Consider the following 19,352-nt stretch of genomic DNA (forward strand, 5'->3'; position numbering starts at 1 on the left):
TACCTTAACATGACCCTAATGGATTTTTTGGAAGGGGGATACTACTCACTCTGTAAATTTTGACTAAACACTCATGAATCTGCTAAGTATTCTGGATGCACACAGATTTATTTACTTCTGGCTGTGGATGCTTTTGTTCTTCAGAGTTGTCCCTGCACACCAGGTGTGACTAAAATAATGAGTCCATGAGAATCTACCTGCCTCTTCTGACAATTGCTTCCTTTGATTCAGTCTGTCTCTGCCATAACATATGTATTTGGTATGGACTTATCATGTCCTTTTACTGGATTTGTTCAATAAATCCTACTCAATGAAGATAAAAGTCAGCTTCTCTTGTAGGGGGTCCAATACATACTCACTTGACTCAATTTCAGTACCCAATTATAAGACAATTACAAAATAACTTTATGGAAATGTTTTATCCCAATGGTGATAAGGAAATCTTGTACATATGCAGTATGAAATATTGTTATACAAAGACAGCTCCTTGATACCAATTTGGTTATTGTCTTTACTCAGGATTTCAGACTTTGGACCATGAAGATCAGATTGCTTTGCTGAAAGGATCTGCAGTTGAAGCCATGTTCCTCCGTTCAGCTGAGATTTTCAATAAGAAACTTCCAATGGGACACGTTGACCTATTGGAAGAGAGAGTTCGAAAGAGTGGTAAGTGATTTGGTTAATGGGAAGAGTTTATTTCCACAAGTAGAAGTTGGTATACCTTACAAAGACAAGTTCTTATCTCTCTTAGGCAACATTTCAAACCCATTGTGCTTAACACGGAGAATGGCTCTAAAAAATGTACGTTAAATAAATGGGTCTTTGGGGGCATTGGTTCAAAACTTCTTTCTTGTAATAGAAAAATATCAAAAATACTCTCTGTGTTGCACTAGAAGAGCCAGAAGAAGACTTTTGGAGAGATTAAAAGAATTAGTCTGAGTGGGAACATAATGGAGGGGGTGGACTTGTTCAAGTACAGTGTATGCATGTGTGGATTAGCATAATGAAACCCCCTTGTATTATTAATGTATGCTAATTCAAAATATAATAAAACTATTAAAAATAATCTGATTTTGAAAAATAGCTCAAAGGAAATGGGATTATTCTGTTCCAAAAAAAGATTAATGTATTCAAAAGCTTCAGGTCTGAAACACTGGCCAATCATCCATCCTTATTCAAAATAAAATTAGAAGCAGTTATAATGGTTTAATGTATATCTCATTCACTAGGCTCCTCACACTGTTCTCAATACTTTAGAGCTAGGACTTCAGCAAATCCTTACAAAGCAATTCTATGGGATAAGTACTACTATTGAGACAGAGAGATTGAGTAACTTTCCCCTTTCCCAAAGACAGAAAGTCTGACTTCAGAAGGCACGTGTCTTTTTTTGTGTGTGTGTGTGGTAATTGAACCCAGGCAGGGACTCCTGTGAGCTGTATTCCCAGCCAGAAGGCATGTGTCTTAACTGCCCTTGAGTACAAATAAAACTCAGTACAAATAATAACTCAGGTCAATTTCCTATGGAGTAATACTATGATAAAACTGTCAAGAGACTGTTGAGATGAATTTCTAGGATGTGTTTTTATCTTTCTGTGAGATCTTATGAATGGTTTGGGGAGGAGGATGAATGAGATGAGATGACTTCTCAAGCTTTTGTTCTTGAAGACTTCTAAACCCAGGATTTTGGGATAGAAACTGGGAAGAAAGTGTTCAGGTGGTGCTGCATCTGTGATCTAAGTAAAGTAATTTAAAAGTTGAAAATATTTTTAAAAGCTGTCTTATGTTTTCTCCTCTTAGTTAAAAACTGAAAGTTGCTGGGTGCAGGTAGCTCATGCTTGTAATCCAAACTACTCAGGAGGCAGATATCAGGAGATCATGGTTCAAAGCCAGCCCAGGCAAATAGTCTCTGAGACCCTATCTCAAAAAACCCTTCACAAAAATAGGGCTGGTAGAATGGTTCACCTCCTGAAAGTCATTTAAAAAATTCCTGCTCTGTTATATGCAAAACAAAAACAAAAAACAAAACTATAATTAGAATTACCAGTGCAGTTTAAAAACATACATTTTTGTTTTCCTTTTTTTTGAGATAGGGTCTTGCTATATAGCTCAGGCTGGCCTCAAACATACTAGGTAAGTCCAGTCTTGCCTGGAACTCACAATCCTCCTGCCTCAGCCTCCCCAATGCCAGGATTATAGGTGTGTGCCACTATGTCCAACTAAAATATACACTTTTATAAGATACATCATTCTTATTTACCCATTGATTTATTAGTGCTTTGGTGGCAATGAAGAGGGGAGTCAAGCATCTAGGGGGAAGAGATGAGCTGCACAAAGTTATAATAAATGTGGAGCTGAGAGAGAATGCTGGTAGTCTAGAAAGTTTTCCTTAGCATTTTAGCTGGGCCTTGAAGGAGATTTGATTTGGATACACAGGGTGCTTCTCCCACTCCTCCTTCTCAAAGATGAGTCATATAAAGTTGATTCAGGTGCCGTATAATGAAAAAAGGGGTGTACTTTTTGTCATGTGAATTAAAATGTTTTGGTGAGAGGATATCTGAAGGAGAATTACTCAGGAGCTGTTCACTTTCTTTCTTTCTCTCTCTCTCTCTCTCCTGGGGGCTCATTTCCATTATCCCATTTTAAAATTTTTTGTGTGTGTGGGTTGGTTTTTTTTTTTTTTTTTTTTTTGATGGTACTAGAGATTAAACTCAGGGCCTCACATTTGCTAGGCAGGCACTCTACCACTTTTGAATCATGCTTCCAGCCCTTTTAAATTTAATTTATTTTCAGATAGGGTCTCACACTTTTGCCTGGGTGGCCTCAGATCACGAGCCTTCTACCACTGTCTCCTGAAGAGCTGGGATTACAGGCATGTACCACCATGCCTGACCAGGTGCTGCCATTTCTATGATGACTACTGGGGTAGGACCCTTCCCCTATGGTTCAACTGAGAGAAGGGAAAAAAAAAAACCCCAATTTTCCGAAAAGTTTACTGGAATATTAAGGAAAATTGTAAATGTTTAGAAAAGGCATATTTGCATAATGCATGTATCTATTAATTATAGTATCAAAAGATAAGAAATATTCAGTACCTACCATGTGTCTGGCTTTATTCTAAATATGTGAGCTTTAGGTTTTATGAGAAGCAGATACAAAGAAGGGATTAAACATGCAAGAGAGAGGGGATTGAACATGCAAGAGAGAGGGGATTAAACATTTAAAAGAGAGGGGAATGACTCTGAAAATAAAAGAGGAAGAGGCAGGTGTAGGAGAGGAGAACTTCGTGTATACACAATTGGGCTGATCTGCACCCATGAAGGAGTGAACAGCCTCAGAGTATAGCACAGTTCTAAAAAAGTCTAAGCTAGGTTAACCCAGAGGGGCAGATTTGAGATGCCTGTTGAATAGGCCAGCACCAACACCCTGGTTATGCTCAGTAGCTGGCTGGGAGAATACTGCAGTCAGTGCATCCTCCACCTTCACAGGAACAGCAGCTGCAGGCTCTCTAATACCATGCTCCTACTGTGAGCTCCCTTAAAGGGAGATCTGACTGGGGGATCTTCAAGGCCAACATCATGGTTAACAAACATGTCTAATTTGCCCTTCACAACACTTGGAGGTAGATATTATGATTCCTATATCAGGCCTAGACACTGTTAACACCAATAATGTCTTTCCTACAAAAGCCTCAGTCCCAGCACCCCTTCCCTATAATATTACCCTCTATTTCTCAAGCTCATCACCTTCTAAGACTTTTTGATTCGAGTAATTCTTTGTTCCAAAATAATCCCCATTCATCAACTTTTCATGCATTTATCCTCCATTCATCAACTAACTAGTTTTTGCCTGGCCCTGCTTCTTTCAGTACTTGGCTTAGGGTTCATGTTCCACCAAATATAATCACTTTCTTGAGTTAGTTTTGGATATCCTTAACTCTTGAATTTTTTATTCTCTAAGAAAACCTCTTCCCTGACTGAATACAACTCTCCACCTGCTTTGCTTGAACTCAAAAACTGGAACAACTCAATTGGTTTACCTTATTTTACTTCAGAAGGAGCTCAGTACTATTAACTTATTTCTCTTCCTTAGTCAACTCACTCATAGTCTTAGGGGAAACCAGCATTTGTACCTGCTCTCATCAAACTTCCAACGTTCCTCTTCCTTCATTCTCAACTGAAAACCTTGTTGGGAAAGGTAGGCTTTTAAGAACATGCATAGGAGTTAGGGCTCAAAGAAATGGGGTGATACTCATAGAAAGAAGGACTCCTTAAACTTAGTCAAGATGGGGATTAAAGGCTGAAGTCAAGTCCCTAGAATTAGATGGAACATAGGGCTCCCCAGAGCTTCCTGAGTCTTGGCCAGGGCTTAGCCTACTGGGGCAAGTAGAGTGGTTCTAGCCATGAAGACACAAAACCTTTAAGGATAAAAGTCAGGTGTGAGCTTCCATCTGGGTTCCCTTGAGTTCTGGCTGTCCCATATTTCTAGAGCTACTCTGCAATACATCAGCTGCCTCCAGCAGGGAGAAACTGTCATCCTTATCAAATTAAGCACTTTACAAATACCTACTTTTTCTTTTACCTGAAGAACACTTCTGACATTAGTTGTAGAGCAGACATGACTGACATCCCCTAAGCCCTAAGAATAGTGAAGCCTTTCTAACTCACTTTATCATCTCAGAATATGTCCTCGTTTTCTAAGGTTGGTGACACATCAGCCTCCCTCCTCTCCCTTGATGAGCCTCACTCAGTCTAGAATGCTATCATTTCTTTCCATTTGACTCTTCCAGTATAGCAACTGTCTAGTAACAATGCAAGATCATTTCTATTAGGTCCTGTGTTCATTTATCTGCTCATTTATTTTTTGCAAGAAATTTTTGTTGAATATTGCTATGGGCTAGGTATACTGGGGATGAATAGGATAGGGTCACAGTCCTCAAGGACTTCATCTTTTCTGGGAAATTGAAAGAAATAATCCCAATAGTGTCATGTGTAATTTAAGTTAGAGGTTTGGCTGCTATAACAGAAATTTAAAATAAGAGGACTTAAACAAAATAGATGTTTATTTCTATCTTGTAATAGTCTGGCCCTAAGGATAACAGGATTGATAGGACAGCTTCACAGTGTATTTCTTGGTTGTTGCTTATCCATCTGTAGAACATTGACTTAATCCACCCGGTCCAAAATAGCTCCATCCCATTTTTGTACATCCTTATTCCAGCCACTGGGGAGGGCAAAGAAGAAAAAGAAGGGCACAGTCTCTCTGTGAAGAGATGACTGAGAAGCAGTACATATGATTTTGGCGTTCATCAGCAAGAACTTAACTTCTCCAACACAACTAAATTCAAGGCAGCCATCTACCCACTGATATTGACAGTGTCTGGAGATATTTTTGGTTGTCACCACTTGGGGAGGGGACACTACTGCCATCTTGTGGGTAGAGGCCTGGGATACTAAACATCCTATAATACTCAGCCCTCACAACAGAGAATTACCTGGTCCAAAATGTCAGTAATGCCAAGGTTGAGAAACTTTGATGTAGAATAAGGAGAATATGGATGTTGGGGGATAATTAGCAGTGTCCTATGTGCAAAAATTCCTGAGCAAATGTTTGTTAAAATGTGCAGTGACGTGACACTGTATAGGAAGTTTTTCTATTCAATTTTGAGTTGTCCTTCAATAATATACATTGAATATTAGCACTTGTTTTGTGCAAAGCACTGTATAGTTATTGAGGATGTTGACAGGAGAACACTTGGAGTTCCTTGTGGAATTTGCTGACTAGTAGGGAAGGCAGAAGAATAAATATAAGGAAGATATATACAAAATAAAAGTGGCGCATAAAGGGTGCCTTCCTTCCTCCACAAGTCTACTTGGTGAGTCAGGCTGAGAAAGTTGATAATTGAATCACAAAGGATGATTTGGAATGTGGCAAACTACAAAAATTTAAGAAACACGTCTGAAGCAGAGAAAGAGTGTGTCATTGTGAAATGTAAGGGCAAAGACGTGATAGAATCAGAGAACTCCCATGTACAGCACTCATGTGTGCCTTGATATTTTGAAAACAGTATTTATGAAGCTGAAAAACGCATCAAGTGCTTGATCATTAACGACGTTGAATGTCACGCAAGTACTTTAGTTTTGTCTTATGCAGTGGACAGCCTGAATAGCCACAGCCACAGCGTGATCACAGCTACAGAGAGAAAGCTCTTTGTAGCAGTAATGTGAATGCAAGTGTGGAGGGATTTTGAAAAAGCAAGGAGACCTATACTCAATATTTATGTGAGAAATGCTGAGGCTTTTGCCATTAAAAATATGTGATAGTAACAAAAAAGCCCTTGGCTTGTAATACCTTAAGTTTTAGAACTTATGATTCTGCACGTTTCTGCAAAGTCCAAGAATGAAGTTTTTGAGAATATAATCTTTGTAAATAAATATGCATGTCTCTAGTTTATAATAAGATACATTCTCTAAATATCAACCACATATTATGACAATAAAAACCATCCGAACTCACATGCTGCTTTGTATTTTATTATCTATAATGATGTTCCTTCCATTTATTAATATTTATGAACTTGCTTCTCCCAGTGGATTTCCAGAACATTGCCTCTTCCACATACCACATCAAAACCTGATCCTGCAAGATGACCTTTCAGAATAACTTTTTATTCTTATGCTAATGCAACACTTTCTTTTTTCTATGGTACATTTACTTCTAGAATAACATAACCTCTCAAAGTTACCTCCTTTATGCCTACAGAAGTCTTTAAAGAATAGAATGTGAAATTCCTTTTCTTGTTCTTCAAATTCATCCTCTTTTGTTTTCTATTATTAAATCCCAGTTATAAACAAAGATACTGTCTCCTGAGATGTGTTTACTAACTGGGACCTACAGTGTTTATTTATGGTAGTTGAGACTTCCAAACAAATATTTGACACAATCTGTGGTTGAGATATTTCTACCTAATTCAACATCAATGATTTTATTCCTAAGTTAGTATTGTAATGCAAACTAGGTTTCTAAACTGAAAGTTTTAATAAAATAGGAATAATCATTTGATACAGTAAAATGAGAGGACTGAAGCAGGCTTGCTAACGCACTAATGAATTTGCATCTTAATAGTAAGGAAATTAGCAATAACCTGTCAGAGGCCAAAGCAAATTATTTGTTCTTTTAAAACATAAATAATCCCTAAATTTTATAGAGGTTTTTTTCTTGGCCTTTTTTAATTCCCACAACAGATATAAAGGAGATATTCAACTCACAAGTATTTATCAGGATGACGATATATCTGAAGATTTTGGGATGCTTTGTTTTTATGCACATCATCTTGTTAGTGCTCCCAGTGGCTTCTATAGATGGGACTCATGTTCCTATCTTATAGACTGGGAAATGGAATTAAGAGGCTAACAGACCTGCCTGAGGTACAGCTCATCAGTAGAGTACCAGGAAATGAGTGCTTTAACCAAAGCCCAGTGCTCTTTCTGTGTGTTGCTCCTGTTACTCACTCTACTATTTGCCCAGCTTAAATATCAAGACCCAGTTTGCTCTTTATTAGAGAAATAAAGGATAAGCAGCAGCTAGCAATGTCTAATTTCGTTTAAGTAAATGATGACGTAGAGACAATGAGGCCAGAGAAAGAAGATACTCTTCATAGCATGATGAAGTTGCAGCTAGCCCGTAGTACCATCCTAAAGTATACTGTGCCTATTTTTCTGTTCCTTAAATATATATATATATAATTTTACTTCTTTATGCTTTGCAACATGTACAAACTGAAAACAATAACAAGAACTGAATTTTCCAAGGAAGCAGAGGTAACTGATTAGTTCAAATACTATCTTTCAAAGAAAGGTTGAAAATATAAAGAAACAAATGCCAGACTACTTATAAGAAAGATAAATGCTTACATTAAAATTTAGAATTCTAACCGCCTCTAATTTTGCTTTTGCTTTTCAAAGTAGTCATGTGATAATTTTGGCATGAACAATTTGGGGCTCAATTATAGGAAGAAATCTTCTTCAAATGAAAAGGGATTGTTAAAGAAATATGAGTCAGTATTTTCATTGTCCCTAGGCAGAACCTAGTTTTCCTCAAATGTATCCTCAGGACCATTGTAGTTGCTCTATTTGGAACATTATGTATTTATTGATGCATCTGCCCCTTTCGTTAACTGCTTGAGGACTTTGTATTTTTAGCAATATCACAGTGCCTGGCACTTACTAGGTTTACAAATATTGATGAGATTTGTTGAGGAGAATCTGGAACTTGACAGTCCAAATCCTGGCAACTCCTAAGCATCAGTGAGACCTAATTTGGCCAAATAAATTTTAGCCACAAGGACTAATGCAAAATATATTATTAGATATTTTAAGTAAATATTTTATATAGTAAAAGCAGTTTTTTGAATTGTTAATTTGATAACAGCTTTTTAAAATGAGGGCCAAGAGTAAGGCACAAATGACTGTCTGGGTGGAGTTTAGCAGTTGAAACATGTCTTAGCACTCCACAATGTTTCCATTGTCTTAACAGCATCTCTTGCCCCTATATCTCACAACTCGGTCCTCTTCATCACAAGAGCTAGCAAAATGCACTACTGCCTAGTTTAACAAACATTTATTAATCTCTTACCATATCTCCAACATGGTGTTAATTACCAGACCTCCAGAGGTGAATAAGAAAGATCTTGGAGCAGCCCTTATGAACTGGGCAGCATAGGGAGGGAGTAATTATTTCCTTCTCTCTCCTAAAATGTGTATGTTTTTCACAGTTCACTGGGGAGGTGTGAATTGTGATAGGTGTGAGAGAATTGAGCATGGAGACAAAAGCAACTGATTCTGCTTCACTGTGATGGGGGAAGCTCCACAGAAAAATTTAAACATGACGTTGGAACATGGGCAGAGGTGTTTTACCCTAACAAGGATCCTGCATTATATTTCAGTGAAAAAAAAGTATGAAGACAAATATACATACATGTATATATATATATCATTTGTTAGGAGATCTGTCACTTAGAATGATTTTGGCTGATGGCAACAGAAAAATCCAACTCAGCATGGCCTTAAAAATTAAGGAAATGTGTTAGTTCAATTGAGAAACTCAGAAAAAGAGCAGCAGCAGAATCGTTAATTCAGGGACTCAGCACACCTGTGGAAACATAGGTGTTCCATATCTTTCTGCTCTGTTATCCTTGGTGCATTGTCTTTACCCAAAGGTAAGTTCCGGTCATCCAATGGCCATAGCAGTGCAGGCATCACATCCAACAATGGTTAAAGCTGGGGAAGCAGGAGATGATCTCTTCCTGATTTCTCAGTGTGGAGATCTCTCTTAGGAACTTCTCCGTAGACTCCCCTTCTATCTCATTTGCTAGAATTGCACTGGGATCCCTGACTATACCGCCCTTTGTAATGGGTAATGAGACCAACAGTGGGCTGGGCTGGGATCTGCCTCCAGATCCTATAGTGTAATGGCCAAGAGGCAGGAATGGAGGAAGGTAGGTAGATTCCATAGGCAATAAGCTGAATTGGCTTTAAGAACATAGAAGAGTTACTGTCATTAATTCATGGGGAAACAATTGGAATGGTGAGAGCTTTATTTGAAAGGAAAGCAGAAGGGAGATGCAGACTTGTTTACCCTGTCAGGGGCTTGTTCTTAACTTCTGAGCTACGGGATGGTGTCATTTCTAGAAAGTTTTCAAATTACATGGTTTTGAGCAAATAGCATATTTTAAACAAGACACTCAGTCTATCTTGAGACCATCAATAATAATAAATCACAGAGAGCCATTGAAAGAACTAGAAATGTGTCAATGATATGCGTCCTTATAACATACACAGACACAGACACATACATACACACTGTTTTTGTTCCTAGTTAAGACTAAGAATTTAATTAGGAAATAAAAGATACACTTAAAAGCAACTTAAATCAGAATAGTGTTAATGCTATCTAATGGTTATTCTTTCAAACAGTATTTCTGATCATTGAATAACTAATTCATAAATCATAGAACTCTTTATGTAAGGGAAAATAAATAAAAAAGGAGCAGAAACATAAACCTTTTTTTGTTTTCTTACAACTGCAAGTGTTTTCATGGCAAAGTCTTGTGGTCGAGTTAGAAAATAGCCCCCTCTTGTGACTGAAAATCAGCTAATCGGTCATGGAAACATTTTGAGCAAGGGCTTCAGAAGAAGAAAGAAGCAGGAAAATAGGAGGAGGCTGTCCTCTTCAGGATGAGGTTGTTGTTACACTTCTTATGTCAGAAATTCCTGGTTCACAAACACTTGGGACACTCCCTTGTTTATGCTGGCATGTGTAATTATGATTTGTGACTCCAATTTGTATTTGAGCTATCCTGTGGGAAAATTTTTCCCATTCTTTGTTTCCTTCATTTTCTGTGTATTTATTCTTGGCTTTTACAATATGTAGAAGATGAAACAATCATATAAACATGTTAACTTAATTTTTCCCAAACCATACCAGCCACAACTAGGTAGTAATGGAGGTAACATCGCTGGATGGTGAATGGGGATTTAGGAGGACAAATGAACTAGAAAATCAAGTGACCAAAAGTGATTTCAAAAAATTCAACATTGTTGAATCACTTGCCTTGAGTGCTACTTCCAAATCTCGAATGCTATTTAAAGTCATGGTATAGCAGTGTATTATTACTTCAGGTAACCACAGCTAGTGGGTATAATCCCTGAATACTGATGAAAGCATAAAGACTGCCATTTTTAAAAAGATCAAAAAGAAAAATCTTAGGAAAAATTACAGATCTTAGTTTAGCTTTAATATCTTAGAGAACTAATGAAGCAAATCACTGATCAGCCAGTTTGTATTCATCACCAGAAATATGCAGAATGATGTTTTAGAAAGATAACTTTGTAAAGTCAAAAGTACAAAAATTTTATCTAAGTCTGAAATAAACTGAGATAAGAAAGGTTAATGTGTTAATTCAATTCACCTGAGTAGCAAATAATAGATATGGTTATTTGCTCTAACATTTATTGAGAGCTTACTATGAGGCAGGAATTGTGCTAAGCAGTCTTTCTATATTATCTCATATAATACTATCATTATATAACTCACAGTTGACAGATGAGAATATTAAGGCTTGAAAATTTTAAGTAATGTGTCCAAGACAAAGACATAGAGTCAGATTTCACAACCTCTAACACTATGTTGGAAGCCAGGACTGGCATTTGCAGACTCACATACTCCAGTTCTCTGTGTCTGCAGTTGTATCTAGCTTGTCCATGGGTTTCAGCTCAGTCTGTAACAACTGGGTAAAGGGCACTCTTCTACATGATGTAATCCTCAGTTGCTCAACAAAGACTTTGTTGTTAATAGAGTCCACTGGGGTAAATTATAGAACCAAAGTCCAGGAGAAAACAGAGTGGTGTGTTGACTAGAAAGGGAAAAGCCACGGATTCAGTTTGGGAAGATTCTTTAGATTCTTAAAAAGGTGTGGAAATAGACTTTGTGGTAAACTCACTTTGTGTAGAGTGTATCATTAGATGATAACCATACTCCTCTTTAGCATATGGGATCAAATTTTATTGGAGTTTGACTCAGCCAAAGTTCTTTGATGTTGGATCTGGTTTGAGAAGGAATAGAGCAGCCTGTTCTCAACTGGGCCAATCTTGGGAAACTCATTCTCATCTTCAGTAAGTCACATTACAGTCCGTTTCCTTGATTCCCTAGTCGAAGGCTCTTCTGGAATGGAGCCATGCATATAAGAGACACCCAACTAATATTTGTTGAATGAGTAGAGGAAATGACACAAAGAAGTCTTAAATTATGAAGGGGAGTAAGTGAGACAAAGGAGAAGGAGGATATTCCAAGTAGAGAGAACAACAAGCAGAGACTAGGCAAACTGAATTGTATAGGGAACTCCAGCTGGCTGAGCCTGGCTCTGAGCAAGGAGACATGATACCAAAGCAGTGGAATTTTAATCACAGCCACCAGCTTTGTTTGAATCTTGACTCTACCTCTCACTAGCTGTGTGTCTTTGGGCAACTTTTTCACCTGTTTGTGTCTACTTCATCAAGTATTAGAAAGATTAAAGTAATTGTAACATAAGAAGTACTTAGAACAGTGCCTAACACATAGTGACTACTCAATAAATATGAACTACTCAAGAAATGTCACCATCTTGGGTGGTGAGGAAAAAAGGAACAGGTCCAAACATTCCTATGTAGAAAAGGAAGAAAGTCAAAAACTGAAAAAGCCAAAAGCCATGTAGAGTATTTGAAGTAGGGTTAACAAGTGGGGTGAAAGCATGTGATTTGAATTTGAGAAAGGTTATTATAGTATCTGGATAGAGAATTGATTGAAGAGGAATAAATGGAAGACAGGAAGACCAGTCAGGAGGCAGTTACAGTAATCCAGAAGGACAAGAGATGGGAGTTAAAACTAAGTCAACACCAGACACTGCCAAAAGGGGAGGGGACATCAATAGAGGGGGAAGTTAGTACCCACAGAACTGGGCACCTAAAATTCTGTTGGGTGAGGTTATCAATCAATGGGAATAGGATACCAGGACATGAATGAATTTCGAAGAAGATGGGAGGATTTGGTTCTGTACGTGGTGTCTTTGATTTTGAACATACTGAGTTTGAAGAGAACAGCCAAGTTACCAGACCTGGTAGAAAATGGGTAAGTAGGTTGGTACCTCAGTTAGAGAGAAGCACCCTTTCAAAGAAGCTGGGTCCATTTATTCAATAGAGCTGTTTATACTTCTGAACTGAAGAGCAACTGTTTTCTTTAGTTGTTTTAAATGCTGCCTTGACTATAGATACTAATATTTGATGATTACTCTAGAAAATTATTATTGTAGAATTATTATTCCAGAAAATTATAATTATTCCAGAGAATTATTCTAGAAGATTCTAGAAAATGATGAAATTCTGAAATCTTTTTGGCAATTTGAGACTATTACTGTATATTTTCAGATACTGATGACTGAAATAAAAACACTGCTGAATCCAAGGTGCACAAATCATTTTTCTTTTTCTTTTTTTTTTGGTAGTACTGGGGTTTGAACTCAGGGCCTCATGTGCCAGATCCACCATTATCCCCAGCACCCTCACCCACTTTTTTGCTTTAGATATTTTTCTGATAGGATCTTGTGCTTTTTGCATAGGTCATCCTCCATATGTGACCCTCCTATCTATGTCTCCTACATAGCTGGGACTACAGGCCTGATCCGCCAAACCCCACTTTTCTATGAGATAGGATCTTATCTTTTTTTTTTTGTCTGGGCTGGCCTTGAACTGTGATCCTCCCATCTCTGCCTCCCAAGTAGCTGGGATCACAGGCATGAGCCACCACACCTGGCCAAATCATTGATTAGGCTGCATTGTGAGGATTTTGTTAACTTGGTCTTTGCAGTGCCCTGCTTTTGCCTGAGGTATATAATATACCGTAATTATTTCAATATATGCATATAAGGGTAAATGGTAATATGTGTGTAACACATTTCTATTTGTAAACTTTTTAGTCACTCAACAATTTTTACTTTAACTGCAATTTTTCAACTTACTCATGTAGGTATCTCTGATGAATATATAACACCTATGTTTAGCTTCTATAAGAGTGTTGGGGAATTGAAAATGACCCAAGAAGAGTATGCTCTGCTTACAGCAATTGTGATCCTGTCTCCAGGTAATTTCAGTGTTGCATTGTGAGTTTTTATACTATTTGGTTTTTTCAGTGGAATTGTAACAATATTTGTTAAAGAAAATCTGGAGAACACAGAAACATAAAGAAAAAGTAACACTGTTAACACTGAGTGTACTTCTCAGTCTTTTCTCTGAACATCACTGGCACACATTCAATAAATGCATATCGAACACCTGCTATATACTAACATGACCCTAGTCCTCAGTGACACACTGGATACAGTTCCCGTGGATAATAAATGAGGAAACAAAAATAAGTTTTCAGGAGATGCAAATGCTACAAAATTACAAATGAGAGTTATCTTTTCCTTATAAAGAAAAAAATGGTAGGTGAATAATATTTTCATTAGCAATTACAGAAGGCTTTTTCTAAGTGGTTCACACTTCAGCAAGTACATCCTTTATAATACAATACAGAATACATTGTGTCTTTTAAAAAATCCATATTTCTTCAAAAGTCTAAGTCATTAAAAAATTATACTGGTAGTAGTTGCTCATGCCTGTAATCCCATCAATTAGGAGGCTGAGGCAGGAGGAGCATGAGTTTGAGGCCAGCCCACACTCTATAGTGTGTCCTTATTTCAAAAAATAAATAAAAATTATATTGGCAAAAGTTTTTTATGATTTGTGCACAATATTCCATTGTCTGGATGTACAATCATATACTTAAGATAAGTTTGTATAGCAGAATGTTCCCAATTTTCTTAAACAATGTTGAAATGAATTCCTCTGTACATAAACTTTGTACATATTTATTTATTATTTATCTTTTTTGAGATAGACTGGCATCGAACTCATGGTCCTCTTGCCTCCACCTCCCAAGTGCTGGGGTTACAGGAATGCATCACCACTGTTCTTGGCTCAAATTTGTCTGTTTTTACAATGTCATGATTTGTAAAGCATAATTACAATGCTAGCCTTAAGCCATTTTTATATGTGATATTGAGGCAGAAGCTAGTTGTTAATTTTTAACCATAAAAATTATAATTAAAAAAATGAAAAACTGTTAGATACTCTAAGCAATTCCACTCCTGGGAACAGACTCTCCAGAAAGGATGCTGGGGTCTATCTGCAGATTACCTTGGAGGTTTTGATTAGGAGAGAATTTAGCAAGGGTTCTAGGAAGCATTAGCTATTCCAGACCTTGCTCTACATGTGGTTCCATGGGGATATAGATATATGTATCTATGTGTGTGTGTGTGTGTGTGTGTGAAAATTCACTAAATTGAATGCTTTATACAGTTTAACTGTACATTGGTAAACATACACTTCAAAAAAGTTCACCTAATTAATGCTTTCCCCTTTTTTAATTTCATTATTTTATTTTAACAGACAGACAGTACATAAAGGATAGAGAAGCAGTAGAGAAGCTTCAGGAACCTTTGCTTGACGTGCTACAGAAGTTGTGCAAGATCCACCAGCCTGAGAACCCTCAGCATTTTGCCTGCCTCCTGGGTCGCTTGACTGAACTGCGGACATTCAACCATCACCACGCAGAGATGCTGATGTCCTGGAGGGTGAACGACCACAAGTTCACCCCACTCCTCTGTGAGATCTGGGATGTGCAGTGAAGTGTGGTCTGGGAGGCCCAGATCCTTTTCTTCCTTGTAATATGAATCTGATGTAGGCCTTTCCTTTATTTCATTTGTACTTGGTTTCACTCAAGAATCTTGATAAATATTTATGCAGTAATTATGTAACTTCTACAATTGTAAATATGGGCTAGATAGAATTACTTTCTCTACATTTTATTTTACAAGTCTTCAGGGAACCCTACAGTCTAATTGGCATGCCCTGTTGGCCTAATTAAATTGAGTGATACTTCAATTCTATCTATTGAACTAGGGAAAACTTCATTTTGCTCTTGGTCTTACTATATTTCATATATTTTATTAAAGAGTTGTGTTCAATTTTGGCAATAAACTGAACATAATGGCAACAAGCTTTTCTTTGGGAACAAAATGTAATGACTATTTCTTTAAGTGATGGAAGCATCCTATTGAACCTGGGAGTGGGAGTAATTTACAGAAAACTAAACTCTCACAAAATAGATGCTACATTTTCCATCCCTGAAGAAGTCATGGTGAATATTTATTCATTTGTACTAGCCCTCTGATCATTTTATTTTCTTTGAAGTTCAAAGAGAATAGCATACAAGTAAACGACTTTCACATAAAATATTCCCTCAAGCGATCCCTTTCTCACTGGTCAGGGTCTTGGGACCACATCTACAAATTGAGAGCATGCTGTTAGCTATAGCGATGGGATAGTCTTGTATCTCTGAAAAGTGCCCACTCTTGGCTTCAGAGCATACAATTAATCATTTTTTTTCATTTGTTTTGCTTTTTTGAAAACACTCCTACAGCTGGGTGCACAGCTGTTGAATACTTCCTCCAAAGCAGGAATTCCTTCATTTCCTTCCTCCATTGTTCTACGGCTACATTCTTCTCCCCATTATTCTTCAGAAAATACAATAAAACACCTTCTATAAGTAATGGGCTTAAATCTCCCTTTCTGCTAAGTCAGCCAAAATGGAGCTTGCTTAGCAAGCAAATAATTTTTGTACTGAAATACAAAGTAACCCTGAAATTCTAAAGAGTCAGTAGAAAAGAAAGTGAATTGGGGTACATCAGTTGGGTTCTGTTTGATACAAGAAAAATGGCTTGAGTACTCCTTAAGTGCAAATTTATTTTTGCTAAACTCCATGCAGGATACAAAGATGATTAAGACCCAGGAACTACCTGGAAGGGGTCCCACAGGAGTGCAGAGGAAAGTGCTGAGGGCTTACCCAGGAATCTGAGAAAGTCTCAAGGAGCTGGTGACATTTCCCACTTGGCTTCAAAGGATGGCCCAGGAGTCCATGCTAAGGATGTTCAAGGTGAAAGGGTGGCAGAAGCAAAAAAGAGGAAAGTGGGAATTGAGCAGATTCCTCGAAAGACCATAAGTAATCTGAGGTGCACCATTCCTATACAGGCATTTGTTTCATCATTGCAAAATTAAGATATCAGCTTAGAGGAATCTAGTTGATTTATGACAGCAAGTGGGAACTTGCAGGCCCACCAAGGAAGAGGGATGGTGAGGAAAGGACACTTAAGACAGAAGTAAATTTCTGACTGCCTAAAAAGATCCATCCAGTCTGAGGGAACTGAGTGTGGTTTGGTGACTCCAGATCACAATCTATGTGTAGGGAAATAGAGGGAAATGACACTTGGTGGGACCCCATATATAGAGCTGGAATCTGAATCTTGTAGGTCACATAAACAATAATACTTGTCATATGGAAGACTAATTGCAATACTATAAGAAATAGGACTTCAGAAACTTGGAATTTCCTGAAGCTTGGTATCCCTAACAAGTCCCCTTTAAGCATACCTTGGTGGGATCTCAGATAGTTTCAGGACGGGGTTGGTTGATGGAGGAATCAACCATGTGATTAAAGGGTTGGAATTTTCAGCCCCAAACTCCAATCTCTAAGGAGGAGAGAAGGGCTGGAAATTGAGTTTAACTGCCAAAGGCCAATGGGCTTAATAACCATGCCTATGTAATGGGATCAATATAAATCACCTAAGCAGAGGGATTCAGAAACCTTCTGGGTTGGTGAATATGTTGAGATGCTTCGAGGGTGGCATGCCAGGAAAGGGTATGTGGAAGCCCCGTGTTCCCCTGCAAACCCCAACACCCTCATGCTTCGTCCTGTGTATCTCTCCCATGTGGCTGTTCCTGAGTTTCATGCTTTGTAATAAACTGGTCATAGTGAGTAAACTGTTCTCCTGAGGAGGGGGTTGTGGGAGCCCCCAATTTATAGCTGGGTGGTCAGTCGAAGTGTTAATCTGGGACTTGTGATCAGCATCTGATGAGAGGGAAGGTTTACGGGACTAAGTCTTATTCTGTGGGATCCAAGCTAAATCTTGATAATTAGTGTCAGAATCATGCTGAACCGCAGGACATCCAGTTGGTATCAGAACTGATTATTGTAGAAACACCCACACATTTGGTGTCAGAATGTTGTGAGTAAAAACAGTTCACTAATTGATTTTTTTTTTCAGGAAGAATTTTTGTGAGAGTAAAAACTAGTCAAAAGAGCAAGATAAAGAGTAAAAACACAGTAAAAAATTGAAAACAAGCCAGGCACTGGTGGCTTACACCTGTGATCCTAGCTACTTGGGAGGTAGAGATCTAGGGGATTGTGGTTCAAGGCCAACCTGGGCAACAAAAGTGAGATCCAACACAAAAAAAGGGCTGGCAGAGTGGCTCAAGTGGAGGAGAACCTGCCTAACAAGTGTGAAGCCTAAAGTTCAAATCCCAATACCAAAAAACAAAAATTGAAAACAGGTATCATATGCATAAAGAAATACAGTACAAGCCCCAGCTACAGAGTGAGTTCAAGGCCAGCCTAGGGTACATAGTCAGACTCTGTTTCAAAGCAAAACAAAACAACCAAATAAATATGGCAGAATTTGGCTTTCTGGGTCAGATAATGCATACCACTGATAAGAGTATCACTGAAACAGATCTGTCACTAATTAGCTATATGACCCCTCCCCCCCCAACCAAGTACCCCATATTTTTTAAAGCCTCTTTAACCCTCAGTTTTCTTATGTGCAAAATATGGACAATACACTTATTCCTACCTAACAGGGTGAGTGTGGAGATTAGGTTGGGCTATTGGGCAGCACACACCAGTACTCAGCACTCATTTGTAGTTCTTGTTGTTTTTAATAACATTCACTGCCATAAACTGGTATTGCTGGTGTTTTATTCCTAAATATCTCTTGAGCTTTGACATCATGGAAAGACAGCAGTGAATAAATGTGATTCATGAAATTAACAATCATGTAAAGGAGACAGACAGGAAATAAGTACATAGCCATTTAGGCTGCTATAACAAAATACCATTAACTGAAGAGCTTATTAATAACAGAAGTTTATTTCTTTCATTTCTGGAGCCTGGGAAGCTCAAAGTCAAGGCACTGGCAGTGGGTTTCGTATCTGACGAGGACTGGATCTCTGGATCATGATGGCATGTCCTTAGATGGTGGAAGGATTAGTTAGCTGTCTGGAGTCTCTTTCATAAGGGCATTGAATTCCATTTGCTAGGGCTCCACCCTCATAGCAAAATCACATCCTAAAGGTCCCACCTCCTAATGCCATCACATTCCAACATATGGGTTTTGTGGTGACAAATTTTTAGACTATAATGCATCCCAGGAAGATACAGAAAGCACAGGCCCCTGCTTAATCTTTCTGCTGACTTAATCTAGCTTCAACATCACTCTCTCCTGGTGGTGGTGCTCTAGCTCACACCAGCCCTGTGGACGGTTTATTAATGGAGCCAAATACCAAGTTGTTTTGAAGTTCTGTTTTCTTCCTTTGTTTTTGAGAATTAGAAACCAATTTCACTCACTGATTCTGCAGCGAAATCTTGCTTTTTTAGAAAATTACAACTTATTTTTTTCCCCTATCATGAGAATAAGTTCAGTAAATTGTGATATATTATATTTGGTGTTAGCTGACTGTCATGGGCATCTGTTATCTTTTGGATACCCAGAATCTATCACCTTTACTTTTGATAAGAGAACTCAAGTTTCCTTAGGGGATTTGCTTGTTTTCCTTCACATGGTCCATGCATTCTGGATAGAGTTGATTCAACTCCCAGTTCCCAAGTTG

General features: G+C 38.0%; 1 protein-coding gene across 6 annotated transcripts in view; it reads left to right on the forward strand.

Moving 5' to 3' along the window:
• The window catches only part of Nr1h4 (nuclear receptor subfamily 1 group H member 4), a 69,228-nt gene extending 53,601 nt beyond the window's left edge, over positions 1-15,627 (forward strand). For all 6 annotated transcript variants that reach the window (XM_074084208.1, XM_074084207.1, XM_074084209.1 and 3 more), the window contains 3 exons: positions 520-666; positions 13,555-13,668; positions 15,018-15,627. In XM_074084208.1, the coding sequence (XP_073940309.1) occupies positions 520-666; positions 13,555-13,668; positions 15,018-15,256 (500 nt within the window). In that variant the 3' untranslated portion in view covers positions 15,257-15,627. The remainder of the gene's footprint in view (positions 1-519; positions 667-13,554; positions 13,669-15,017) is intronic.
• Positions 15,628-19,352: the final 3,725 nt, after the last annotated feature.

The sequence above is a fragment of the Castor canadensis genome, chromosome 8 (assembly GCF_047511655.1).
Source record: "Castor canadensis chromosome 8, mCasCan1.hap1v2, whole genome shotgun sequence".
NCBI lineage: Eukaryota > Metazoa > Chordata > Mammalia > Rodentia > Castoridae > Castor > Castor canadensis.